The 22,416-nt window shown below is 37.5% G+C and overlaps 1 protein-coding gene and 1 pseudogene across 5 annotated transcripts in view; both read right to left on the bottom strand.

Moving 5' to 3' along the window:
* Positions 1–22,416, bottom strand: part of Eif2b3 (eukaryotic translation initiation factor 2B subunit gamma) — a 105,625-nt gene that overhangs the window by 21,046 nt on the left and 62,163 nt on the right. For 4 of the 5 annotated variants that reach the window (XM_076860563.1, XM_076860562.1, XM_076860565.1 and 1 more), the window contains 2 exons: positions 14,992–15,081; positions 827–954 (listed from right to left, as the gene is read on the bottom strand). In XM_076860563.1, the coding sequence (XP_076716678.1) occupies positions 827–954; positions 14,992–15,081 (218 nt within the window). Of the gene's footprint in view, positions 1–826; positions 955–14,991; positions 15,082–15,644; positions 15,723–22,416 lie in introns of those variants that run through there. The other variant, XM_076860566.1, reaches the window with a different exon arrangement.
* On the bottom strand, positions 2,686–14,265 carry LOC143403441 (large ribosomal subunit protein eL30 pseudogene; annotated as a pseudogene).

The following is a 22,416-nucleotide window of genomic DNA, read 5'->3' as shown; positions in this document are numbered from 1 at the left end:
TCACAAAAGAAGGGGAAAAAAGCTTAATAGAGGTCCCATAAACAAGTTTGAACAATAACCAAATACTCTAGGGAAAATAAAAGAGATGATTCTTGTAAATCAAGAAGGAACACAAGCAAGTACTCAAGTACTCAGGCTTTAGTGATCTGCTACGTTGGCTTTGTGCTGCTAGTCTTTATTACTATATCAGCTGTGCTAAGAAAGAAGGAGCATATAACTTGGAGCCAGAGTAACTGGGTTCCAGTTTTTCAACTCTCACAATAACCCTTTCAGATCCTTTATTTTATGGTAAGAAAACCAAGAAGGCTAAGTAACCTGCTTCAGGTCACAGAGTCAGTTAAGAGGCAGATTTCAAACCTAGGTCTGTTTGATGCCAAGTACTATGATCTTAATCATTAAGCTATACTGTTTATTCATTTGATAAATATTTTTTGGTCCCTAGTTGGACTGTAACTGTACACTTCTTTACCTTCCTTCACTAGACAAAAGAGGCTGAGTATAATCAGGACTAGGTTTATGCAGACCCTGAAGAACCAGACAACTGAGATATGGCAAAGAGAGTTTAAAGACATAATGGTCTAGTGAAGAACCATATAGATCTATGAACCACACAATGGGTCTGGAAGCTTGACCTGCCTGTCCCTAAAGAACACTGTGACAGAACTTGCTAAGCAAACTTACCCAGAGCTCAGAGAGTGGGGTCAGCTAGCCTATCTTGCCCTGTAGACTAAACAAAAGTCTGCCACCTTAAGACTAGCTTTTTGGGTTGGGACTCTCTCCAAAGAACTCTTACCTCTTCTCTTATTACCCCAACCCAAGCACTGACCTAAGGACTTCAGCTCCTTTTTCTTTAGATCCTCTTCTTTTTCTTCTTGCCCTTGTTGTGAAGAAGCTGAGGAAAACTGTTTTCTTACTAAATATGGAATCAGTTCACTCCGGATAGAAGTGATTGACCTAGGAAGAAAGAGTGACCAAATATGAGAAAACAGATTGGATTCTATTGGGATCAAAAACTCTTGTGTATCTGGGGGAAAGCCAAATCTTAACATACCACCTTGGGACTGAAAGAGATCAAACATGGAATGGACTTGGCAGTTCTGGAGGAGCAGAGGCTCTGAGTTCTCTTTATCTGCCTCGTGGGGTGGGAAGGTAATATACTGAATCTAAGAAAACCTTGTCAAGGTAGAAAAATCTTTCATGTAGTCCACATACATGGTATGTGGAGCATGTATTTGAATGTACATGTATGTGTAGGCACAAGTATTTAAACATGGTGCTCTGCCTCCTCATTGGCAACAACCCATGAGAAGGCAGAATATTCTGGTCTTTTGAGGAAAGTTATTTTAAAAACATGAAAACAATTTTTCTTCCTTTCCAATCTCTATATCTTTAATTTCTATTTATTTATTTCATAATTTTAGCATATCATCTAAGACCTCTAATACATAGCAATACCAAGAGCAGTTTTCTTTTTTTTTTTTTTTTTTTTGAGATGAGGTCTTGATGTGTTACCCAGGCTGGTGTTGAAACTCCTTGGCTTAAGCAATCCTGCTGCTTCGGTCCCCTGAATAGCTAGAATTACAGGTATGCACCACTGCACTCAGCTCTTTATTCCTGATTTTAAATGGAATTTTTCCATTATTATTTAGAATGATGATTGTTTTAGATTTATTATAGATATCTTTTATCAGGTTAAGGAAGTTCTTTTTAATTCCTAACTTTCATCTATAAATGATACTGAACTTTTTTTTTTTTAAATCAAGTGACTTTAAAAAAATAACTTTTTATATATATTTTTATGTGGTGCTGAGGATCGAACCCAGTGCCTCACACATGCTAGGAAAGCTGAGCTACAACCTACAAGAAAAAGCTGAGCTCTTTCTTTCTTTCATTCCTAACTTATTAAGAGCTTTTATCTATAAATGATACTGAATTTTCTTCCTTCCTTCCTTTCTTTCTTGGTACTGGGATTGAATCCAGGTATTACTGAGTAACACCCCTAGTCCTTTTTATTTTTCCTTTTTGAGACAGGGTTCACTAAGTTGCTGAGGCTTACCTCAAACTTGAGATCCTCCTGCCTCAGTCTCCCGAGTCACTGGGATGAGAGGTGTGAGTCACTGAGCCTGGCACTAAGTTTTATTAAAAAAAAAAATTTTTTTTGGTGGGTGCAGTGACACATGCCTATAATCCCAGTAACTCGGGAGGTTAAGGCAGGAGGTTCGTAAGTTCAAGGCCAGGTTGCCAGCTTGGGCAAGAGAACAAAACCCTGTCTCAACAACAAAAAAGGGCTGGAATGGAACTCTGTGGTAGAGGAGGACTCCCAGGTTTAATCCCCAGTACTGGGGGGAAAAAAGCATTTCTTACATCCCTGGGGTTTATCGTATTTTCCCCCTTTAATCTGTTATGGTTGTGAATTATATATCTTAAAATTTTATAATGTTAACAGCTGTGTTAAACATAACTATGTATAGGAATATTCTCTCATTGAGTAGAATTATGGGTGATTTTTTTTCTTCTTTATGCAAATTATCAAAATTTTAAGGCCTGGGTTGTGGCTCAGTGGTGGAGTGCTAGCCTAGCATGTGTGAGGCACTGGGTTCAATTCTCAGCACCCATAAAAATAAACAAAATAAAGAAGGTATTGTTTAAAAAAAATTTAAAACTTTAGGCTATTCTTTTTTGTTTTTAAAATAAGCACTGATACATTTTATTAAAGAAAAATTGTGCAGACTGTTCTGGCATACTTCTAACAATATCAGAATCACCTGGATTAATGACAGTGTGCATGCTCTGTATTATTTTCTGCATATAGTACCCAATTCAATATTATCACTGTAGCAATGGACATCAGTTTTGGCTAACATGGCATAATACTCTATTCAGATTTCTTCAAAGCTGGGCATGTGAATGTACATGTGTATGTATGTATAGGCACATGTATTTAAACAGTTATTTGCAAGGATGACCAACATTGCTTTGTCCTGTGTGGTCATTTTCAGAATTTGCTTATACCCCAATACGTACTTTCCACTTTTTATAACAAGCTGGAGCCCAGAGTCAATCAACTCCAGAGACTTTTTCCTTTTATTTGAGGCCACCACCTTATTGCCTTAGGTAAGAAATGGCCCCCAACCAAGAGCAGCTGCCATGATGGCTGGGGAGTAAGAAAAGAACCTTGGGCCATTCTTAAGTTTCTTGCCATTTTTTTTTTTTTTTTCTTTTTTGATCAGGGTGTGGGATACTGGGGATTGAACTCAGGGGCACTTGACTACTGAGTCACATCTCCAGACCTATTTTGTATTTTATTTAGAGACAGGGTATCACTGAGTTGCTTAGCACCTTGCCATTGCTGAGGCTGGCTTTGAACTCTCGTTCCTCCTGCCTCAGCCTCCCAAGCCGCTGGGGTTATAGGCATGCGCCACCAGGCCTGGCTAGTTTCTTGCCTTTTGTTTTTTTCTTAGTTTCTATGGTACTACTCTGCTGGTTTGATCTAGACACTCTGCAAATTTAAGATCCATTCTAAAGACTAAGTAGTTCTCAAGCAGCTTTATACTTATTTATTTATTTATTTATTTTTAGTTAAAGGTGGACACATCTTTATTTTATTTTTATGTGGTGCTGAGGATCAAACTCAGTGCTTCATGCATGCTAGGCATGTGCTCTACCTCTGAGCCATAACCCAAGCCCAAGACTTTACATTCTTACCTACTAAAAAGAATGGGTTCCCTTACATTAGAACAGTTGTGCCTATTTAAATACTAAAGGTTATCAAAGAATTTCCACAATAAAGTTAACTTCCATTTTCTTTCATGTAATCATATCATTTACGGAAGGTAAGATCACAGACCAATATGTAGAACTCCCAGAGTGTAAACAAACAAAAATAAAAAATCCCCCCAAATTCTACTCTTTATTTATTTATTTTAAATATTTATTTTTTAGTTGGACACAATACATTTATTTTTATTTATTTATTTTTATGTGGTGCTGAGGATCGAACTCAGGGCTTTGCACATGCTAGGCAAGTGTTCTACCTACCGCTGAGCCACAGCCCCTGCCCCTCTACTATTTTAAAATCACCTCAATATAAGCATTAATCAATCTTGGTCAAGAACTTTGGAGATCTTCACAATTTGGTCTTTTGCATCCCAGGAAGCACGCTGCTTCCTGGTGGGTATCAAGACAGGATATTGGGTAGAAGTGATCAGGAATCTATAACAGGGGAAGAAGAGACCTGATCCTTAATACAGTGAATATGCTTTTGATTTATACTTAGCAAAGGAAATGAAAGCAGCTGGATGAGAGACTAGCACATGTTTTTCAGTTTGCTCTTTCCATTGCACCTTGTTAGAACTTTAAATCATTGGTTAATTTATTTAGCATTTACCAAGTATCTACTATATTCCAGTTGCTATGCTTGGTTTTGATAATATGCTGTTTCTGACTTTAAGGAATTAATAATTCAGTGGGCAGTGGCCTGATATGTGTTTAAGGAGAAAGGTGGAGAGAGATGAAGTTGATCAGGTGGGAAATGGAGCCAGATTTTTGGAAGTGTTCTGTGGTGGTCTAGAAAATCTAGACTGAGAAGCCAGTGGTAGATTTTAAACAGGAAAGCGACATGATCAGTATTTTTTCTTTCTTTCTTTTTTTTAATTTATTTTTTAGTTTTAGGTGGATATAATTCTTTATTTTATTTTTATGTGGTGCTAAGGATCAAACCCAGTGCCTCACATGTACAAGGCGAGCACTCTACCACTTAAGTCACAACCCCAGCCCCCCCTCCTTTTTAATATTTATTTTTTAGTTGTAGTTGGACACAATTTATTTATTTATTTATTTATACTTGGTGCTGAGGATCGAAACCAGGGCATCGTATGTGCTAGGTGAGTGCTCCACTGCTGAGCCACAATCCCAGTCCCCAGTTTTATTTCTTTTTTTTTTTTTTTTTTTTTTAAGAGAGAGTGAGAGAGGAGAGAGAGAGAGAGAGAAATTTTTTAATATTTATTTTTTAGTTATCGGCGGACACATCTTTGTTTTTACGTGGTGCTGAGAATCGAACCCGGGCCGCACGCATGCCAGGCGAGCGCGCTACCACCTGAGCCACATCCCCAGCCCCCAGTTTTATTTCTTAGTAAGGTAATAATGGTAGCAGTGTGTGAGGAAGCCAGGAATAAGGAGACTAAAGATAGAGGAACCAATTATAATATTCTAGGAGATGAGACAAGAAGGCCTGAGAGAAGGGTTAAAGTATAGGTAGCCATATAAACCAGACTGCTACTGCACAGTCCCCCCCAATCCCAGCCCCTATTCAAAGAAGCTGATCATGTAGACACAGGACCACACAGATGGAGAGCAGGTAAGAGGGTAAGACAAAAGCAAAGGCTGAGAAGAGTAAGGATAATTTGAGTCCTGGAGCTACACAGTTCATGGTTTTTGTTATTTTTAAAGGATCAAGTCAAACATCTTTGAAAAATGCTGTGTAAGCTGGAAGTTCTTGTATTGAATTTCAATGTGATTTTTCTCCTGATTCTCTGATGGAGATTAAAAATTTCCATATGAATACAAAGAATGAAACAACTCTTACGCTTAGCTTTTTTTCTCCCCTTTTAATGCTCCAAACCAGTGTGGGTAGCAAATGTTTCTTGGCCCCCTCCACTGGAAAACAAGTCAGTTCCTTTTGAAGAAGTGACAAAGCATGGACAGCTGGAGGATTTCAGGGCCATGATATTTACATTATGAACCAAAAAGAACTCTCACTGCAAGAGGCAAGCAAACAAGCCTTGGCAAACAGCCCTATCAGCTCAAGGAGGTCAGTGATTTGAAGAGGGGATATGAAACTGTTTTGCCAGGACTCACCCACTTTTGCTGGAGCTCAGCTTTAGGCCAATTCCCATAATGCAGTTGGCTTAACAGCATAGGGGAGGACACAATTACTCTTCCTGCTTCCTAGTCAGAGTGGAGGCAGCTCAAAGCTATGCCAAGAAATTATACAAGGCTAGTGTGAACCACTGTGAACATTTTGACCTTGGCCTAAAGGCTGCTAGAAGGTTACAGGGCCCTGGTCAATCTTCTTTTCTCCCATTCCATTCCATTTTTTTTTTTTTTAAAGGTGCTTGGGGTAGAACGCAGGGCCATACACTTGCTAGGCAATCTTCCTTCTCTCTTTTTATGGTACTGGGGTTTAACCTAGGGGTGTTCTACCATTGAACTACATCTCTCTTTTTGTTTTTATTTTGAGAAAGGTCTCACTAAGTAAGAGTCTGACCTTGAATCGTTTTTGTTATTTTTAAAGGATCAAGTCAATCCTCCTGCCTCATCCTCCTCAAGTCACTGGGATTATACCTGATTTCCTTCTCTCTCTCTCTCTCTTTTTTTTTAATTATTTTTGAGTTATAGGTGGATACAATATCTTTATTCATTTTTATGTGGTGCTGAGGATCGAACCCAGTGCCTCACGTGTGCTAGGCAAACGCACTACCACAGAGCCACAACCCCAGCCCCCTCTTTTTTTTTTTTAAGATAGACACTGGGGATAGGCTGGGGATGTGGCTGAAGCGGTAGTGCACTCGCTTGGCATTCGCAGGGTGCTGGGTTCGATCCTCAACACCACATAAAATAAATAAATAAAGATATATTTTTAAAAAAGACACAACATCTTTATTTATTTTATTTATTTTTATGTAGTGCTGAGGATCGAACCCAGTGCCTCATATGTGCAAGGCAAGTGCTCTACCACTGAGCTAACCCCAGCTCCTCCCTTCTTTCTTATAGTTTTCTCAGAAAGTACCTTCCTTGTTTCATGAAATTGCTATATAAAGATCTTGGAGAAAAGGTATTTCTTTTAATCCTATTTATAAAAATAGAAAACAAATAACCAACAACAGAATAATAATGCCCTTATGTAAAAGAATATCATATAGGCAAAACTGAGATTATAAAGAATTTTTGATGACACAGGAAAATGCTCATGAAATAATAATGAAGTAGGAAATTTCAATGTAAGTTCAATTGTGCATTTGTGTGCATGTGTGTGTGTGTGTGTGTGTGTGTGTGTATATATATATATATATAAATAATGGAAATACATTTAAGTGTTCACAATAGTTACCTTATAGTACTGATATTTTCCTTTTATATTCTTTTGATTTTTTCAATTTTACAGTTATAGGTCATTACTTAATATTCTTCCCTTACTTTCTGTGGCATCATTCTTTTGATCTGCTCCTATTCTGATAACTCTTCCTTTGTTTCCCCAATATATCTGGACTGTTTCTGGATTTTTCTTTCCTTTTGGGGGGCAGCCTAACTCTAAGCTATACCCCCAGCTCTTTTCAAACATTTATTTATTTATTTGGGTACTGGGGATTGAACCTAGGGGCAATCAACCACTGAGCCACATCCTCAGCCCCCCCCCCCCCCCCGCCTTTTGTATTTTATTTAGAGAGAGAGTCTTACTATGCTTTGTTCTTGGGCTTAAAAAACAACAACAACAAACAAACAAAAGGTGAGTTTTTTATACAGGTGAGTTCAATACAGTCTTTGCTTAATTTTATTTGTTATTGAAATAAAGGCCCACCATGTAATCCCTAGAACACTGAAGTACAGAAAACCAACTAGCAAAGCCACATCAATGCTTGAACTGAACAATGAAGACCCATCTGGGCAAGGTGACACACTCCTTGGGAAACTGAGTCAGGAGAATTGTAAGCTCAAGCCCAGCTTTAGTGATTTAGCAGATCCTGTCTCAAAATAAAATATAAAAAGGGCTGGAGATATAGCTCAGTGGTAGAGCATCCCACCAAAAAACAAAACAAAACAAAAAACTCCACAAAAAAAACCAAAACAAAACAAAACAAAGCCCCCTCACAAAACAACCCCCCCCGCCCCCGCATAGCAAACAAAACCATCCTTGCCCAAACCAAACCACAAAAGCAAAAACAATAACCAAGGCAACTATTACCTATCTCTAATGGTACTATGTGGTCCTTCATCTTTGCTGCTTATTTTTATTGTGCTTTCTTATGCTTTTTCTATTCCATAACTTCAGCTTGCACGCAGCTTTAATTATCATCCTGATTCTGACCTTGCTGTATGACTGCTTACCCTGAACTCCTGGCTTTACTTTGTGGGGCCCATCCTTTCTTCTCTGCATCCTTATATAGCTCAGGCTAGGAAATTATGAGAGTTTTCTTATCTTTTCAGGTATGTTATATGTGCATGCTTGCATATCTCTGTAATATAGATATCTAATATCTGTGGTAGACATTGCTAGCAATCAGTTCATCAATGGTGACTGATTTTGTTGAGGCTCTGGCTGTATGATGGTGAGCAAATTACTTTTGGGGTGGGAATACTGGGAATTAGCATACTCACCATGCAAAGTAAGCAGTTTACCACTAAGTTACACCTCAGCAGAAACAAATGACTTTTAAGTCTCATCTTCTTCCTCTATAATATAAAGATAATACCTAAGGAGAGAATTTAATTTTTTTTTTGTGGTGTTAGGGATTTAATTCAGGGCCTTGTACATGCTAGGCAAGCACTGTGTTTAGCAGCCCCAGGCCTATTTTGTATTTTATTTAGAGATAGGATCTCACTGAGTTGCTTAGCCTCATTTTTTTTTTTTTTTTTTTTGCTGAGGCTGGCTTTGAACTTGCGATCTTCTTGTCTCAGTCTCCTGAGCCGCTTGGGATTACAGGTGAGCACCACCTCACCCGGCTAAAGAACTATTTTAAGGACTGAATGAGCACTCAGTCTAGTAGTACCTGGTACATTGTTGGTGCTATTCAAAGTAATTTTCTTCTCTCTTTTTCCTCTCCCTGCTCTGAAGACCAATTCTAAGACTGTAAGTATTTCACAGTAGGATCAGATTCTAACACTAAAAGAGATTGATTGTAATTTTATATTATTCTGGACAAGAAGGAAGTACTCGATTCTTCCTTTTAAGACTAATCTTAAGGATACAAGACCTAAATAACATGATTAATGAGGAAGATCTCATATTTTTCTCAATTCTATAGAATATACTTTCTTTACAACTGCCTATAAAATATTAACAAAACAACCATGTACTAGACTGAAAAGATAATTTCAATAAATTTAGAGAACTTGAAATACTATAGCAAATATTTTGATAATATGATAAAATTGGAAATAAATAACAATAACAACAAAATTTAAGAAATAAATTCATTCTTTCCCAGAAAGAACTTATTATCTTAATCCTTGAATCAAAGAGGAAATGTAAACTGAAATTGCATAATATGTAAAAATAATGCTTTGTATCAGAATTTATAAGACCTATCTAAAGTGGTACTCAGAATGAGATTTATATTTAATATTTTATCAGTAAAAATAAAATTCACTATAGGAAAGTAGAGTACAGTTGGGAGGATAATTGATAAAACAAAGATTAATCTTCTCTAGGTCTTTTAAATGCACTAGCAAGTTAGGGAAAAGGAGAGAAATACCCCCCCACCCCCAAGAATTCTTTGCTAAACAGAAATCAGGACTAATCCTGGTATAAAATGCCTGTCTCCTGTGACATTAGCTTAGGAAGCTAGCATACTGCTTGATTCCTTTCATTGAAACAGTGTCAGTCTAGGACCCTGACTCAGGTCTCTATTTTGGTGCAACACCTCCTAAGACAAGCAAAAAACTGGGCCAATATTTGGGTTTCTAGATCTCCTAAGAGTCCCGCTTCCTTAAGCTTACTCCAGCTGACATTGAAAATGAGTGAGGAACCTTTAGCTCACTATTGAGCATCAAGAGGCATCACCATCACAATATTCAATCTAAGCTCTGCTCTGGCTATGGATATACATTTTGAATTACAATGTTCAAGAGAGTTTTTTGGTACATTCATCTTCATATATCATTCAGAACTGGATTAAAAACTTCAAAGGGTTAGGAGTGTAGCTCAGAGGTAGAGTGTGCCTAGAATGTACAAGACTCTTGGTTAGATCCCCAGCACCACAAAAAACAAAAACTTGTTTTTTTTTTTTTTTTCTTTTGGATACTAGGGTGGAATCCAGGGGCACTTTATCATTAGGCTATATCCCCTGTCCTTTTTGAGAAACAACCCTGCTAAATTGCTGAGGGTCTTGCTAAGTTGCTGAGGCTGGTCTCAAACTTGCAATCCCCCTTCCCCAGTCTCCTGATTCACTTGGGTTCCAAGTATGCACTACCATGCCCAAACAAAAAAAAATTAAAACGTGTAGAGTTCAGTCACTAAGCTTCTGGACTAAGATGGTACAGATTTTCTAATCCACACAGGTCTTCCTATAGCTTTTCTGCTTAGTCAAATGCAGATAGCCATGTTTCTTTTTTCACAGGAGTACGAAATTACATCTGTTGTTTGCACTGCATCTCTTTCCTTCCACTCACCAAGCTTTTGGTGCTTTTAGATACAGGCAGTGCATCAAAACTGGCCTCATCTTGCCTGCTGTAGCTTATTTTTAGCTCATTAGTCTTGCTAAGTTGCTGAGGCTGGTCTCAAATTTGCAATCCTTCTGCCTCAGTCTCCTGAGTCACTTGGATTCCAAGTGTGCGCTACCACGCCCAGTCAAACAAACAAACAAAATTAAAATGTGTAGAGTTCAGTCACTAAACTTTTAGTCTAAGATGGTACAGATTTTCTTATTCACACAGGTGTTCTTATAGTTTTTCTGCTTAGTCAAATGCAGATAGCCATGTCTCTTTTTTTCATAATTTGATAATACTTTCATAATACTGAATGCCTTGCCAATTCAGGTAGGTATCCATTCCATTCTCAAAGAATTTGGATGGGGCTGGGCATGATGGCACATACCTGTAATCCCACTAACTTGGGAGTCTGAGGCAGGAGGATTGCAAGTTTAAGACCAGCCTCAACAGCTTTGGAGGCTTTGAGCAACTTAGCAAGACCCTATCTCAAAATAAAAAGGTTGGGAATGTAGCTCAATGATAAAGTGCCTCTGGGCTCAACCCCCAGTAACCCCTAAACAACAACAACAACAACAACAACAACAAAAACAAACCAGAATTAGGATGGGAGATGTTAACATGTAACAAGTAACAAAAGAGAAACATTATTTAACAGAAAATTTGAAGTCTTTTATACAAGGAACATGGAGTAGAATATTTTAACTTTCATAGGTTAAATATAGCAAAGGATTATTGAAGCACAACTTTCTTGAAGTTGTATTACCTAGGTTTACTCTCTCTTTTCCATTACTAAAGGAATCATCACTTTCTGACAAGATTATCATATAATGACTCCTACTTATCTTGAAGCAATCTCTTTCCCAAGCACGATGGTCTGTTTCCCTGCCAGGTTGTATCATTGCTCATTTCATATAAGAATATTGCGTTGACCTTTTAATTGGTATTTATTTTTTTGAGACAGGCTGTCCTCAAACTCTCAGTCTCAAGCAATCCTTTTGCCTCAGCCTCCTGAGAAGCTATACTACAGGTGTGTGCCACTGCACTTGGCCAAGACAGTCTGTTTAAAAGTTTGTAACTCCATGCTCAGCCTTCAAGGCTTTCTACACATTGCTACCTACCACCGAGCTATTTAAATCTCATCTTCCACAATTTCTCAAAGACCTCCATTATTCTAGCCAGGAATAAAGAATCTCTCTCAAGTACCACCCACTGTACCTTTATAGTTTTTCTAATACGTTGAAATTTACCAATTTTAAATATATGTCCTTTGATTCTAAAAACTCTGAGAGATAAAGATAGATAGGGAGAAGAAAGGGATAAATGTCTCTAACAGATCTTAAGAGAAAAGAGATAAGTGTCTCCAACAGATCTTGAGATGGGGAGGTAGTTAGAGTTAAGGCTCTGTATCAATCTTTATTATACCAGGCTTGGAGAAAGTCCCATTCAACAGAAATTTTGGACAGGAATGACAGTTACAACATCAACTTCAGGTCTATCCTTAGGGCACACATAACTGCACTATATTTGCCAGGTGTGGGAATAGTACTGGTAGTAGCTAAATGAGCTAAAAATAAGCAACAGCAGGCAAGATGAGGCCAGTTTTGGTGCAAAACTGCGTGCATCTCCGAACACCAAAAGCCACAATCCTATTTGACAATACTAAGAAAGTATTGTATTGGTAGTATTTTTTTTTTTTTTTAGAAGTGATAATGATATTGAGGTGTTTTATAAGAATTGTTATATTTTAAAGATATATACTTAAATATTTAAAGATTAAATTATGAGCTGTAGCATATAAAAACAAGATCAGCCATGTGCTGATAATTGTTGAAACTGTGGGATGGATGAATGAAAGTTCATTATATTACTTTCTCTATTTATGTATTTGTGTAAAATTTTCCATAGTAAATAATTTTAAAAAGATCATAGTCTCTATAACTTCTGCATCCCCTTCCAGCACATAAAGGTCAGGGCTTATTTCATTTTCATTTGGGAGTTTAAAAAAATCCTTCAATAGCCAACAGTCAGTTTTACTTTTTTACTACAAACTGATAACTAGGAAACAGATTTTGGATCACTCTTTAAATCTTGGAAGCAAGTTTCCCTGCTGTTTGAAAAGTAAAGTCTTCAAAATCCACCACAGAGTTTAGGATGTAAGTTCTATGAGGGCAGGGCCATGTTTGCTTATTCACTATTGATCCCATGATTCATCTAGCACAATGCCTCCCTCATAAGAAGTGCTTAAAAAGTACACATTGAGGGAATGAAAAAAGAACAAGTCATAGGGGAACAGGGCATCAGTGTCCTGGGAATGTGAAACAAAAATAACAATCTTACTATTAGCTCCATCCTATAGGAGCTCAGCAGGTGTTGGGGTGAAGGCCAGGATGCTGCAAGAAAGTTCATGCAGGGCACAGAGGAACATTTCTCCTTTCCTTAATATTCCTGTATGTATCCAAGTCTATTGGCTCAGGGAAGAGCTAGTGTTTATACCCAGGTTCTTAAGGTTCCCTGCCCAAGATGCTCTGAGGGAACTTCCTATGTAGGGCTTGCTTTCTGGTCTACCAGTGCTACTGGAGGCAGAAACTTACCCAGCAGTCATGAAGGGAAACTAGTTACTCTTCTTCTTCTTTTTTTAATATTTATTTTTTAGTTCTAGGTAGACACAATATCTTTATTTTACATTTATGTGGTGCTGAGGATCAAACCCAGTGCCTCATGCATGCTATGTGAGCACTCTACCACTGAGCCATAATCCTAGCCCCTAGTTGCTCTTCTTAATATGAAGTTATTAAATATTTTCCTATCTATTTCTCTGAGGACTCTAGCTGCATTTATTTTTTTAATCAAAAATCTTTCAAGCAGGTGTTATGGCACATGCCTATAATCCGAGTGACTTGGGAAGCTGAGGCAAGATTGCAAGTTTGAGATCAACCTCAGCAATTTAGTGATACCCAGTCTCAAAATAAAAAATAAAAAGGGGCTAGGGATATGGCTTAATGTTTGAGTGCCCCCTGAAGGTTTAATCCCTAGTATAAACAAACAAACAAAAAACAACTTTGAGATCAGTCAGGTGCAATGGCACACACCTGTAATCCTAGCTACTCAGGAGGCTGAGGCAGAAGGATTGCAAGTTCGGGCTACTTAGTGAGACCCTATCTCAAAATATAAAGATCTGGGTATGTAGGAATAAAGGAAGGAAGGGAGGGATAGAAAGTGGTAGAGCATCCCTGGGTTCAATCTCCAGATCCACCAATCCTTGAAATCCAACTTCAAAAGAAGGTTTTCTGCAGGGCATGGTGGCACATACCTATAATCCCAGCTACTTGGGAAGCTGACAGAAAGATTGCAAATTAGAGGCCAGCCTGGGTAATTCAGTGAGACACTCAAAATTTAAAAAAAAAAAAAAAAAAAGGTGGAATGGGGCTGATGATGTAGTTAAGTGGTAGAGCACACCTGAGTTGAATCAAAAGGATTTTTTTCTCTTTGGCAACCCAAGTACTGCGATGTACCAGATATAGCCTGTGGGAAGTATTTAAGGCTCATAAATGTATTTTCAAAACAAAATAGGAAAAAAATACCAAAATTTGTTCGTCTACTTTCATGAAAGTTCACCCAAAGGAATTTATTCTCTAAAATTGGTGTGAAAATTGCTGTATTTTTTTTTTTTTCCTTCTTCTTCTTTCAGAGTATGTCTCTAGCCCTTTGCTAAGAGGGCCTATCTAGAGGATAATTACCTAGGGGAAGAAAATGTTCTTGGAAACAAACAGCCTAAGAACTGGGAAGCTTACGCTGGTACAAAAAGGGAAGAACAGCCTGAGACTGTACAAAAAGAGCCATTGTGGGTAATTCTAAGTTTTTATTTTCTGGTTTTGTTGTTGTTTTTCTGTGCTGGGGATTGAACCCAGGGGTGCTCTACCACTGAGGTACATCCTCACCACAAAATATTTTACATTTTGAGATAGGGTCTCACTGAGTTGTCTAGGCTGGCTTCGAACCTGGGACACTCCTGTCTCAGTCTCCTGAGTAGCTGGGATTATAGGTATGTGCCACTGTGCCTCGTAGGGTAAATTCTGAAAAATTATTTTGCTGTTTTTTTCTAACATGGGGCTTCAAAATATAAGCAGGAGACCCTTGGTACGGGCAAAAATAAATAATATACCAAAAACACTATTTCATTTCCAAAACAAAGGTGAGACTCAACTATGTAATTTATATAAACCGATGTCTAACTTTAAGAAGGTTTAAGTTGAGGTGGGGATAGTTTAGTGATGTAGCCCTTGCCTAGCATGTACAAAGCCCTGGGTGTGATCCCAAATATAAGGAAGGAGGGAAGGTAGGAATAAAGGAAGGAAGGGAGGGAGAGAAAGAAAAGAAAGGAAGAAAAGAAAACAAGAAGTGGGGGAGGAAGAAAGAAAGATTATCTCCCAGCAGAATACAACAGTTACTATTATGGTATTATGTAAAAATGTGGATGTGTAACCGATGTAATTCTGCAATATTTGTAAATTTTTGAACAACCAATTAAAAAAAAAAAAAAAGAAAGATTATCTCCCTCCTTTTTACCTGTTTTCCATTAGGAAATCCACAACATATTTTTTTAAGCAGTATAGATGGGCATCCACAAGGCCGGTATGGAAGTGTATTCTAGGGTACCTGAAAAAAGAATAGGAAAGAAGATGCTTATAATCAGGTAACAGGGATTCCATTCTATCATCACATACTAGGCATCTGGAAGTGTTTAAGGCTTAGAGCCATGCTGTCTACCCCCAACTCTGGGGAGACCAGGATGGTGGACACCACCTTTGATCCTACCATATAAAATCATAATAGTTTTCTATAGAAACACTCTTTCATACTCTTGGAGGCTTTTAGGCTTCAAAAGCAATTTGGCAAGTCTTCAAATCACTGACGATCCACTTTCTATTATGTCACATACTCCTACTCACAATTCTTTTAACTAACATTTTCCTGCCTCTACACTAATTATCCCACTTTCTGAAGGCTACACTTTAGCTATATTTTCTTTTACCTCCAAGATCAGGCATGTATTATTCCATATTCATATATGAAGCAGAATTCTATGAAAATTCCTAACTCCTTACTCTCACTCATCCAGCAGAACTCATCCAAGATACATTTCCTCCAGGAAAACTTGACTTAGAATCCTAGTTAGTGCTCCCTTAGTACTTGGTGCCTACTTCTACCAGGTAACTTACCATACAATAATGGAATAGCATATTTACTTCTCTCTCTCACTAGACTGAAATGCAGCAGAGAGCAGAGATTCATCTTCATAGCCTTAGCATTCAGCATGATTCCTGACAGAATGTCTAATTAAATAACTGTTGAATAAATAAAGAAATGAAAACACTGTATCAAATTAAGGCATCTGGCTAGTTACTATTTTAGTTTGCCATCTCTGATTTCAGCTTTTAAAAAATGCCAGGTTTGCAATCTCCTAGGTTATCTTAGTATTTAATGAAAACAAATAGCTGGGGAGAAGTGGGAAAGAGTGGAGTGAAAAAAATGGAGAGTCCAGTTATAGCTGTCTGGTTGTAATCTTTCTTCTGTGTTCCTGTCCTCTGACTGGCTTATAGTTTTAAGGAAAATTATTCTCAAAAGATCTAGAAACCCTGAAGTACTTACATAAATTAAGGTGTACCACCAAGGGCTTTTACTCCTTTGGGAAAAGGGGGCAAAAATATTTCCAAAAGGGAAATAGAGGAGCCAGAGACTTTGGAATCCCACACACAACACAACACAACACAACTCACAAGCCAATCAATGTACACAATGAGGGTGAAGGAAAGAAAGAAAATCCAACTTTCTGAAAACCCCATTTGCTAAAATTGATTTTAGCAAATGTGAGGGTAGTTGCACTCTTTTGTTCATCTCCTATTTTACAAATTTTTTAAATCATATATTATTATTTAATTCTCACAAATAACTTCTGATATAGATATATTACTCTCATTTTTATTGTTTAGGTCAACTTGAATAGCCAGGGTAAGAATAACTTTAAAAAGTTTGAACAATCACAGTCTTAACTATTATCAATTATAAATGGCACTAATATTCATATAACACTTCAACGTTTTTTGGTATCAGGGATTGAACCTAGGAAGGCTTACTGAGCCACATCCCCAGCTTTTTTTTTTTTTTTTTTTTTTTAATTTTCAGATAGGGTCTCACTAAGTTGCTAAGGGCCTTGCTGAGTTGCTATGAGGCTGGCTTTGAACACTTGATCCTCCTGCTTCAGCTTCCCGAGTCACTGGGACTACAGGCCCATGTGTCACTTGCACCTGGCTTAACTAGCATTCTTAAAGAAATAAAGATTTAACTGAACATAAATTTGGGATATGGTGAAGAAATGGAGATGGGTAATTTGGCGATTTTTCTTTTTTCTTTCATGTTAACTATGTAGTGATTTGGGACTGGGACACTAATGACATTTAAATTGCTTAAAAAAAAAAAGGAAGTTTCTTTATTTCATTTATTGTCTTTGAATAATATTAGAAATAAAGATTTATTTTTTATTTTTCTTATTTATTTTTGTGGTGCTAGGGATTGAACTCAGAGTCTCATGCAAGCTACATCCCCAGCACCCCCCAACCAAAAATAAAAAAAACCTTACAAGATACACCAGTAAAATCTGGATAACTGGATTACTCTCAGGATGATGTTTTGGGTATGTATATAATAAGGAATGAAACCGACAAATGGAAATAAGACAGTTAGAAGTAGTTATAATTTTTTATAAAACAAAAACAAAACAATTTTCCAACCATAGGAAAAGTCCCTTGCAATAAAAAACAGTTTATGAAAAATCTGTGGGAATCCTTTCAATGATAAAATGAAAACAAAAGCACAAAGAAATGGTATAAAAAGTTTAAACTTCAAAGTCAATAAGATCTTTGAAAAGCCCCCACAGACAATTTCTCCTCTTCCTTTAACAAAAATAAAATAAAATAAAAAATATATGTATAAATAAAAATTTTAAATATTTAAAAAAATATCTATAAGAAAATAAAAAGGAGTTGCTGAAGAAAAGATCTTAGAAAAGCAGAGCAGGACAATGAGCAAAGATACTAGTCTAGGATGCCCAGGACAATTTAAGCCATTAGGAACATAAGGAATACCTCTGTTATTATTATTTATTTATTTTTGGTACTGGGGATTGAACCTAGGGCACTTAACCACTGAGCCACATCTTCATCGCCTTTTATTTTTTGAGATAGGTCTTGCTAAGTTGCTTACTGCTTCACTAAAATGCTAAGGCTGGCCTCTAACTTGCAATCCTCCTGCCTCAGCTTCCTGAGTCACTTGGATTATAGGCATGTATCACTGCATCCAGCTCGTGAGTTATTTTTATAGACATGTTTTTAAAAGAATAAGTTGCAGATTTTAGAATTTGTATTTGTAAAATTTAAATTTTTGAGGGAAATAAAACATGTTTTATAGAACAAAACCAATAGGTCAAATAATTAAAATAACAATTAAAAATTCGGGCTGGGGATGTGGCTCAAGCGGTAGCGTGCTCGCCTGGCATGCGTGCAGCCCGGGGTTCGAACCTCAGCACCACATACAAACAAAGATGTTGTGTCTGCCAATAACTGAAAAATAAATATTAAAAATTAAAAAAAAAAAAAAACAATTAAAAATTCATTTCTAACCTGGCACAGTGGCACACACCTGTCATCCCAGCTACTCAGGAGGCTGAGGCAGGAGGACCACAAGTCTGAAGTCAGCTGGGGCAACTTAGTGAGACCCTGTCTCCAAATAAAATTAAAAAAAAAAAAATAAAGGGGCTGGGATATAGAGTACCTTGGGTTCAATCCTCAGTACCATACAGACACACATAAATATTTTTAATTAATTAATTAATTTTAATTAGGTATATATGACAGTAGAATGCATTCTTATTCATTGTACAATTTCTCATTTCTCTTGTTGTGCATGATGCAGCGTCGCACCATATGTGCAGGCATATATGTACCTAGGGAAATTAAGTCCATCTCATTCCACCATTTTTCCTGCCTCCATACCCCTCTGCACCTCTCCCTCCACTTTGCTCAATCAAACTTCCTCCATCCCACCCTCCCCATCATTAAGGATCAGCATCCACTTATCAGATAAAATATTTGGCCTTTGGTTTTTTGAGACTGGCTTACTTCACTTAGCATGATTATTCTCCAACTCCATCCATTTAACTGCAAATGCCACAATTTTATTCTCTTTTAATGCTGAGTAATATTCCATTGTGTATATGTACCACAGTTTCTTTATCCATTCATCTATTGAAGGGCATTTAAGTTGGTTCCACAGTTTAGCTATTGTGAATTGAGTGCTATGAACATCTATGAGGCTGTGTTACTATAGTATGCTGATTTTAAGTCCTTTGGGTACAGACCAAGGAGTGGGATAGCTAGGTCAAATGGTGGTTCCATTTCAAGTTTTCCAAAGAATCTCCATACTGCCTTCCAGATTGGTTACACCAATTTGCAGTCCCACCAGCAATGTATGATTGTGCCTCTTCCCTCATATCCTCACCAACACTTATCACAAATATTTTTTTAAAATATAATTTTAGTTTTGATAGGCCTTTATTTTATTTATTTATATGTGGTGCTGAGAATTGAACCCAGTGCCTCATACATGCCAGGCAAGTGCACTACCAGTGAGCCCCAGTCCCACAAATATTTTTATTAAATATTTATTTTTTAGTTGTAGTTGATCACAACATCTTTGTTTTATTTATTTATGTTTATGTGGTGCTGAGGATCGAACCCAGGGCCTTGCACATGTGAGGTGAGCGCTCTACTGCTGAGCCACAACCCCAGCCCCCCCACAAATATTTTTTAACAGTGATATTACTTTAGAATAATACCACTGTTTGCGAAATAAATATTGGGAAGCATCAAACAATAAGCATTTACAATTTCACACAAAGATCAATGACATTTACCTATTTAATTCTGTAGTATTAAGGATCAAACCTAGAACCTTGTGGAGCATGCCTGTAATCCTAGAGACTTGGGAGGCTGAGGTAGGAGGACTGCAAGTTGGAGGCCAGTTTCAGCAATCTGGTGAGGCCCTAAGCAACTTAGTGAGACCCTGTCTCAAAACAACAATTAAAAAGGGCAGGATGTGGCTCAATGGTAAAGTACCCCTGGGTTTAATCCTCAGTACCAAAAAAAAAAAAAAAAAAAAGCAAAACTTCATGAAAGTTCTTAGCCTATTGCATAATGGAATATCTATACTTGCCCTCAGTGCCACACAGAGCCCTGGCTTTGGCAGTCTCATAACCAGCTGTACATGAGCACTCATGTTTGCATACAACATTTCCAGTGTATAGTGAAGATTTCATTCTGAGCTCAGCTGGGCCATATTTCTCAGTTGATGTGGTACTTTCCTTTCCTGTGAGGCAATCAGCTCCACAATCTCTTTTCCCTCCATGTGTTTCAATGTCTATTGTGAATTTCACCTTATCCAAAATTCTCCTAAGACTCTGTAATCCACTTCCTTTGACTGTGAAAGGTCCATGAAGCTCTAATGCTCTTGCAGTGTGACAATGGGTGAAGTGAAGTAGGTATGTACAGGGCACTGGCTCCACTGGCCCCCCTTTTCTCTATAGAGGCAACTGTCTTATTTCCCACTTCCTTTACTCTTCCCATTTTATCCTCTAGGTCTTTTGTCTACTCTTTTATTCTGCCTCCTTATATCCTGGGCATTTTTTTTTTTTTCTTTCAGGATCAGCTTGAATCTACTTCCTCCAGGAATCCTTCATTCTCCACTTATTTTATTTTTAATTTTTTTTTATAGTTGTAGATGGATAGCATGCCTTTGTTTTGTTTATTTTATTTTGTTTGAACTTGACCACTGTGCCACATCCCCAGCCCTATTTTGTATTTAATTTTGTTTATTTTTATATGCAGTGCTAAGAGTCGAAAATAGCCCCTCACACATGTTAGGCAAGAACTAGGTCACTGAGCTAGCTCTCCCCCTATTTTACTGCTGTTTTTTTTTTTTTTTTTTTTTTGGTGCTAGGGATTGAACCCAGGGCCTTGTGCATGCGAGGAAGCCCTCTACCAACTGAGCTATATCTCCAGCCCTCCTCCTCCTATTTTAAATCATACTAAAACAATGGCTCCTGGAATAGATTGGGATCTTATCATTATTTGTTCTTTTCAAATGTACATAGTACCGTCTATTGAAGAAGATAAAATTCGGGGCTGAGGTTGTAGCTTAGTGGTAGAGTGCTTGCCTAGCACACGTCAGCCACTGGGTTTGATCCTCAGCACCACATTAACGAATAAAATAAAGGTATTGTGTCCACCTACAACTAAGAACATTAAACCAAAAAAGAAGACAAAATTCCTTCTGAACAATGATTTTTGAAATTCAACATACTTAGGAATCTAACACTGAAAACACATTCTATAACATTTACTGATGACCCAAACTGCAACAGGAATTCAACTAGAATAAAGAGATAACAAGATAGACCTGGTCTCTTCCACAGTGCACTTTATAGTTTTTCAAACTAAGCAATTTTTCTCATTATTCCTTAAAAAACAGAATTTCCTGCTCTTTTCTTTCTTCTTGCCTCCCTCTTTCCTTTTGTAGTCAACTATATTTAACATAAAATTTATCATTTTCAAGTATACAGTTCTGTGGCATAAGTACACTTACATTGTGCAACCATCACAAATACCCATCTACAGAACTTATTTTTTTTTAAAGAGAGAGTGAGAGAGGGGAGAGGAGAGAGAGAGAGAGAGAGAGAGAGAGAGAGAGAGAGAGAGAGAGAGAGAGATTTTTAATATTTATTTTTTAGTTATCGGCGGACACAACATCTTTGTACGTGGTGCTGAGAATCGAACCCGGGCAGCACGCATGCAAGGCGAGCGCGCTACCACTTGAGCCACATCCCCAGCCCCTACAGAACTTATTTACCTTCTCCAACTGAAACTCTACCCTCATTAAACTCCAGTTCCCCCATTTACTCCTGCCCCCATTCAACAATCTCTTCTCTATAAATTTGAATACTTTAGGTACCTCTTAAAAGAGAAATCATACAATATTTGTCCTTTTCTGTCTGGCTTATTTCACTTAGCAAAGTGTCTTTTTGGTTCATTTTGTAGCAGTTATCAAAACTTCCTCTTTAAGACTGAATTATATTTTGTTATATGTATATAGTATATACCACATTTTGTTTATAATGCATTTGTTGATAAGAAGGTTGCTTTCACCTTTTGGTTACTGTGAAGAACACTAAAGACATGGCTATAGAAATTGTGAATTGAGTCTCTGCTGCTTTCTCACTGCTCTTAATTTTTTTTTTTTTTTTTTTTTTTTGGTACTGGGGATTGAACCAGGGGCACATTACCATGGAGCTATATCCCCAGCCCTTTTTTTTTTTTTTATTTGCTCAGGCTGGCCTTGAACTTAGGACCGTTCCGCCTCGTTCCGCCTCGGGCTCCCAAGTTGTTGGGATTATAGGCATGTGCCATCCAACTGGTTTAGAATAATTTTTAGTAAGGAAAATTTCAAACATACACAAAATGAGAGATACATTTTTATGTACTCATCAACCAGATTCAACAATTAACATTGTATCAACCTTTTAAATTTTTTACTATAGTTTAATTATGGTTGAATTGTATCTGTCCCTAAAAGATGTTATGGTCCTATATCCCTCAGTACCTGTGAGTGTGAAATATTATTTGGATATACAGTCTTTGCAGATGATCAAGCTAAGATAAAGTCATTAAAGGGGCACAATTCAATATAACTGGTGTCCTTATAAAAAGGGGAATTTGGACACCAACACAGACACACAGAGGGAAGACAATATTAAGATTCAGGGAGAATGCCATTTATAAGCCAAAGATATCTAAAGTTTCTAGAAGCTAGGAGAGAGGCATGGAACAGTCTCCCTGTCAAGAAGTAACCAGCCCTGCTGATATTTTGGACTTCTTGCCTTAA

Source organism: Callospermophilus lateralis, chromosome 7 (assembly GCF_048772815.1).
Source record: "Callospermophilus lateralis isolate mCalLat2 chromosome 7, mCalLat2.hap1, whole genome shotgun sequence".
Lineage (NCBI taxonomy): Eukaryota > Metazoa > Chordata > Mammalia > Rodentia > Sciuridae > Callospermophilus > Callospermophilus lateralis.
Note: the sequence above shows the minus strand (reverse complement) of the source record. Positions and strands in the feature narration are given on the sequence as shown.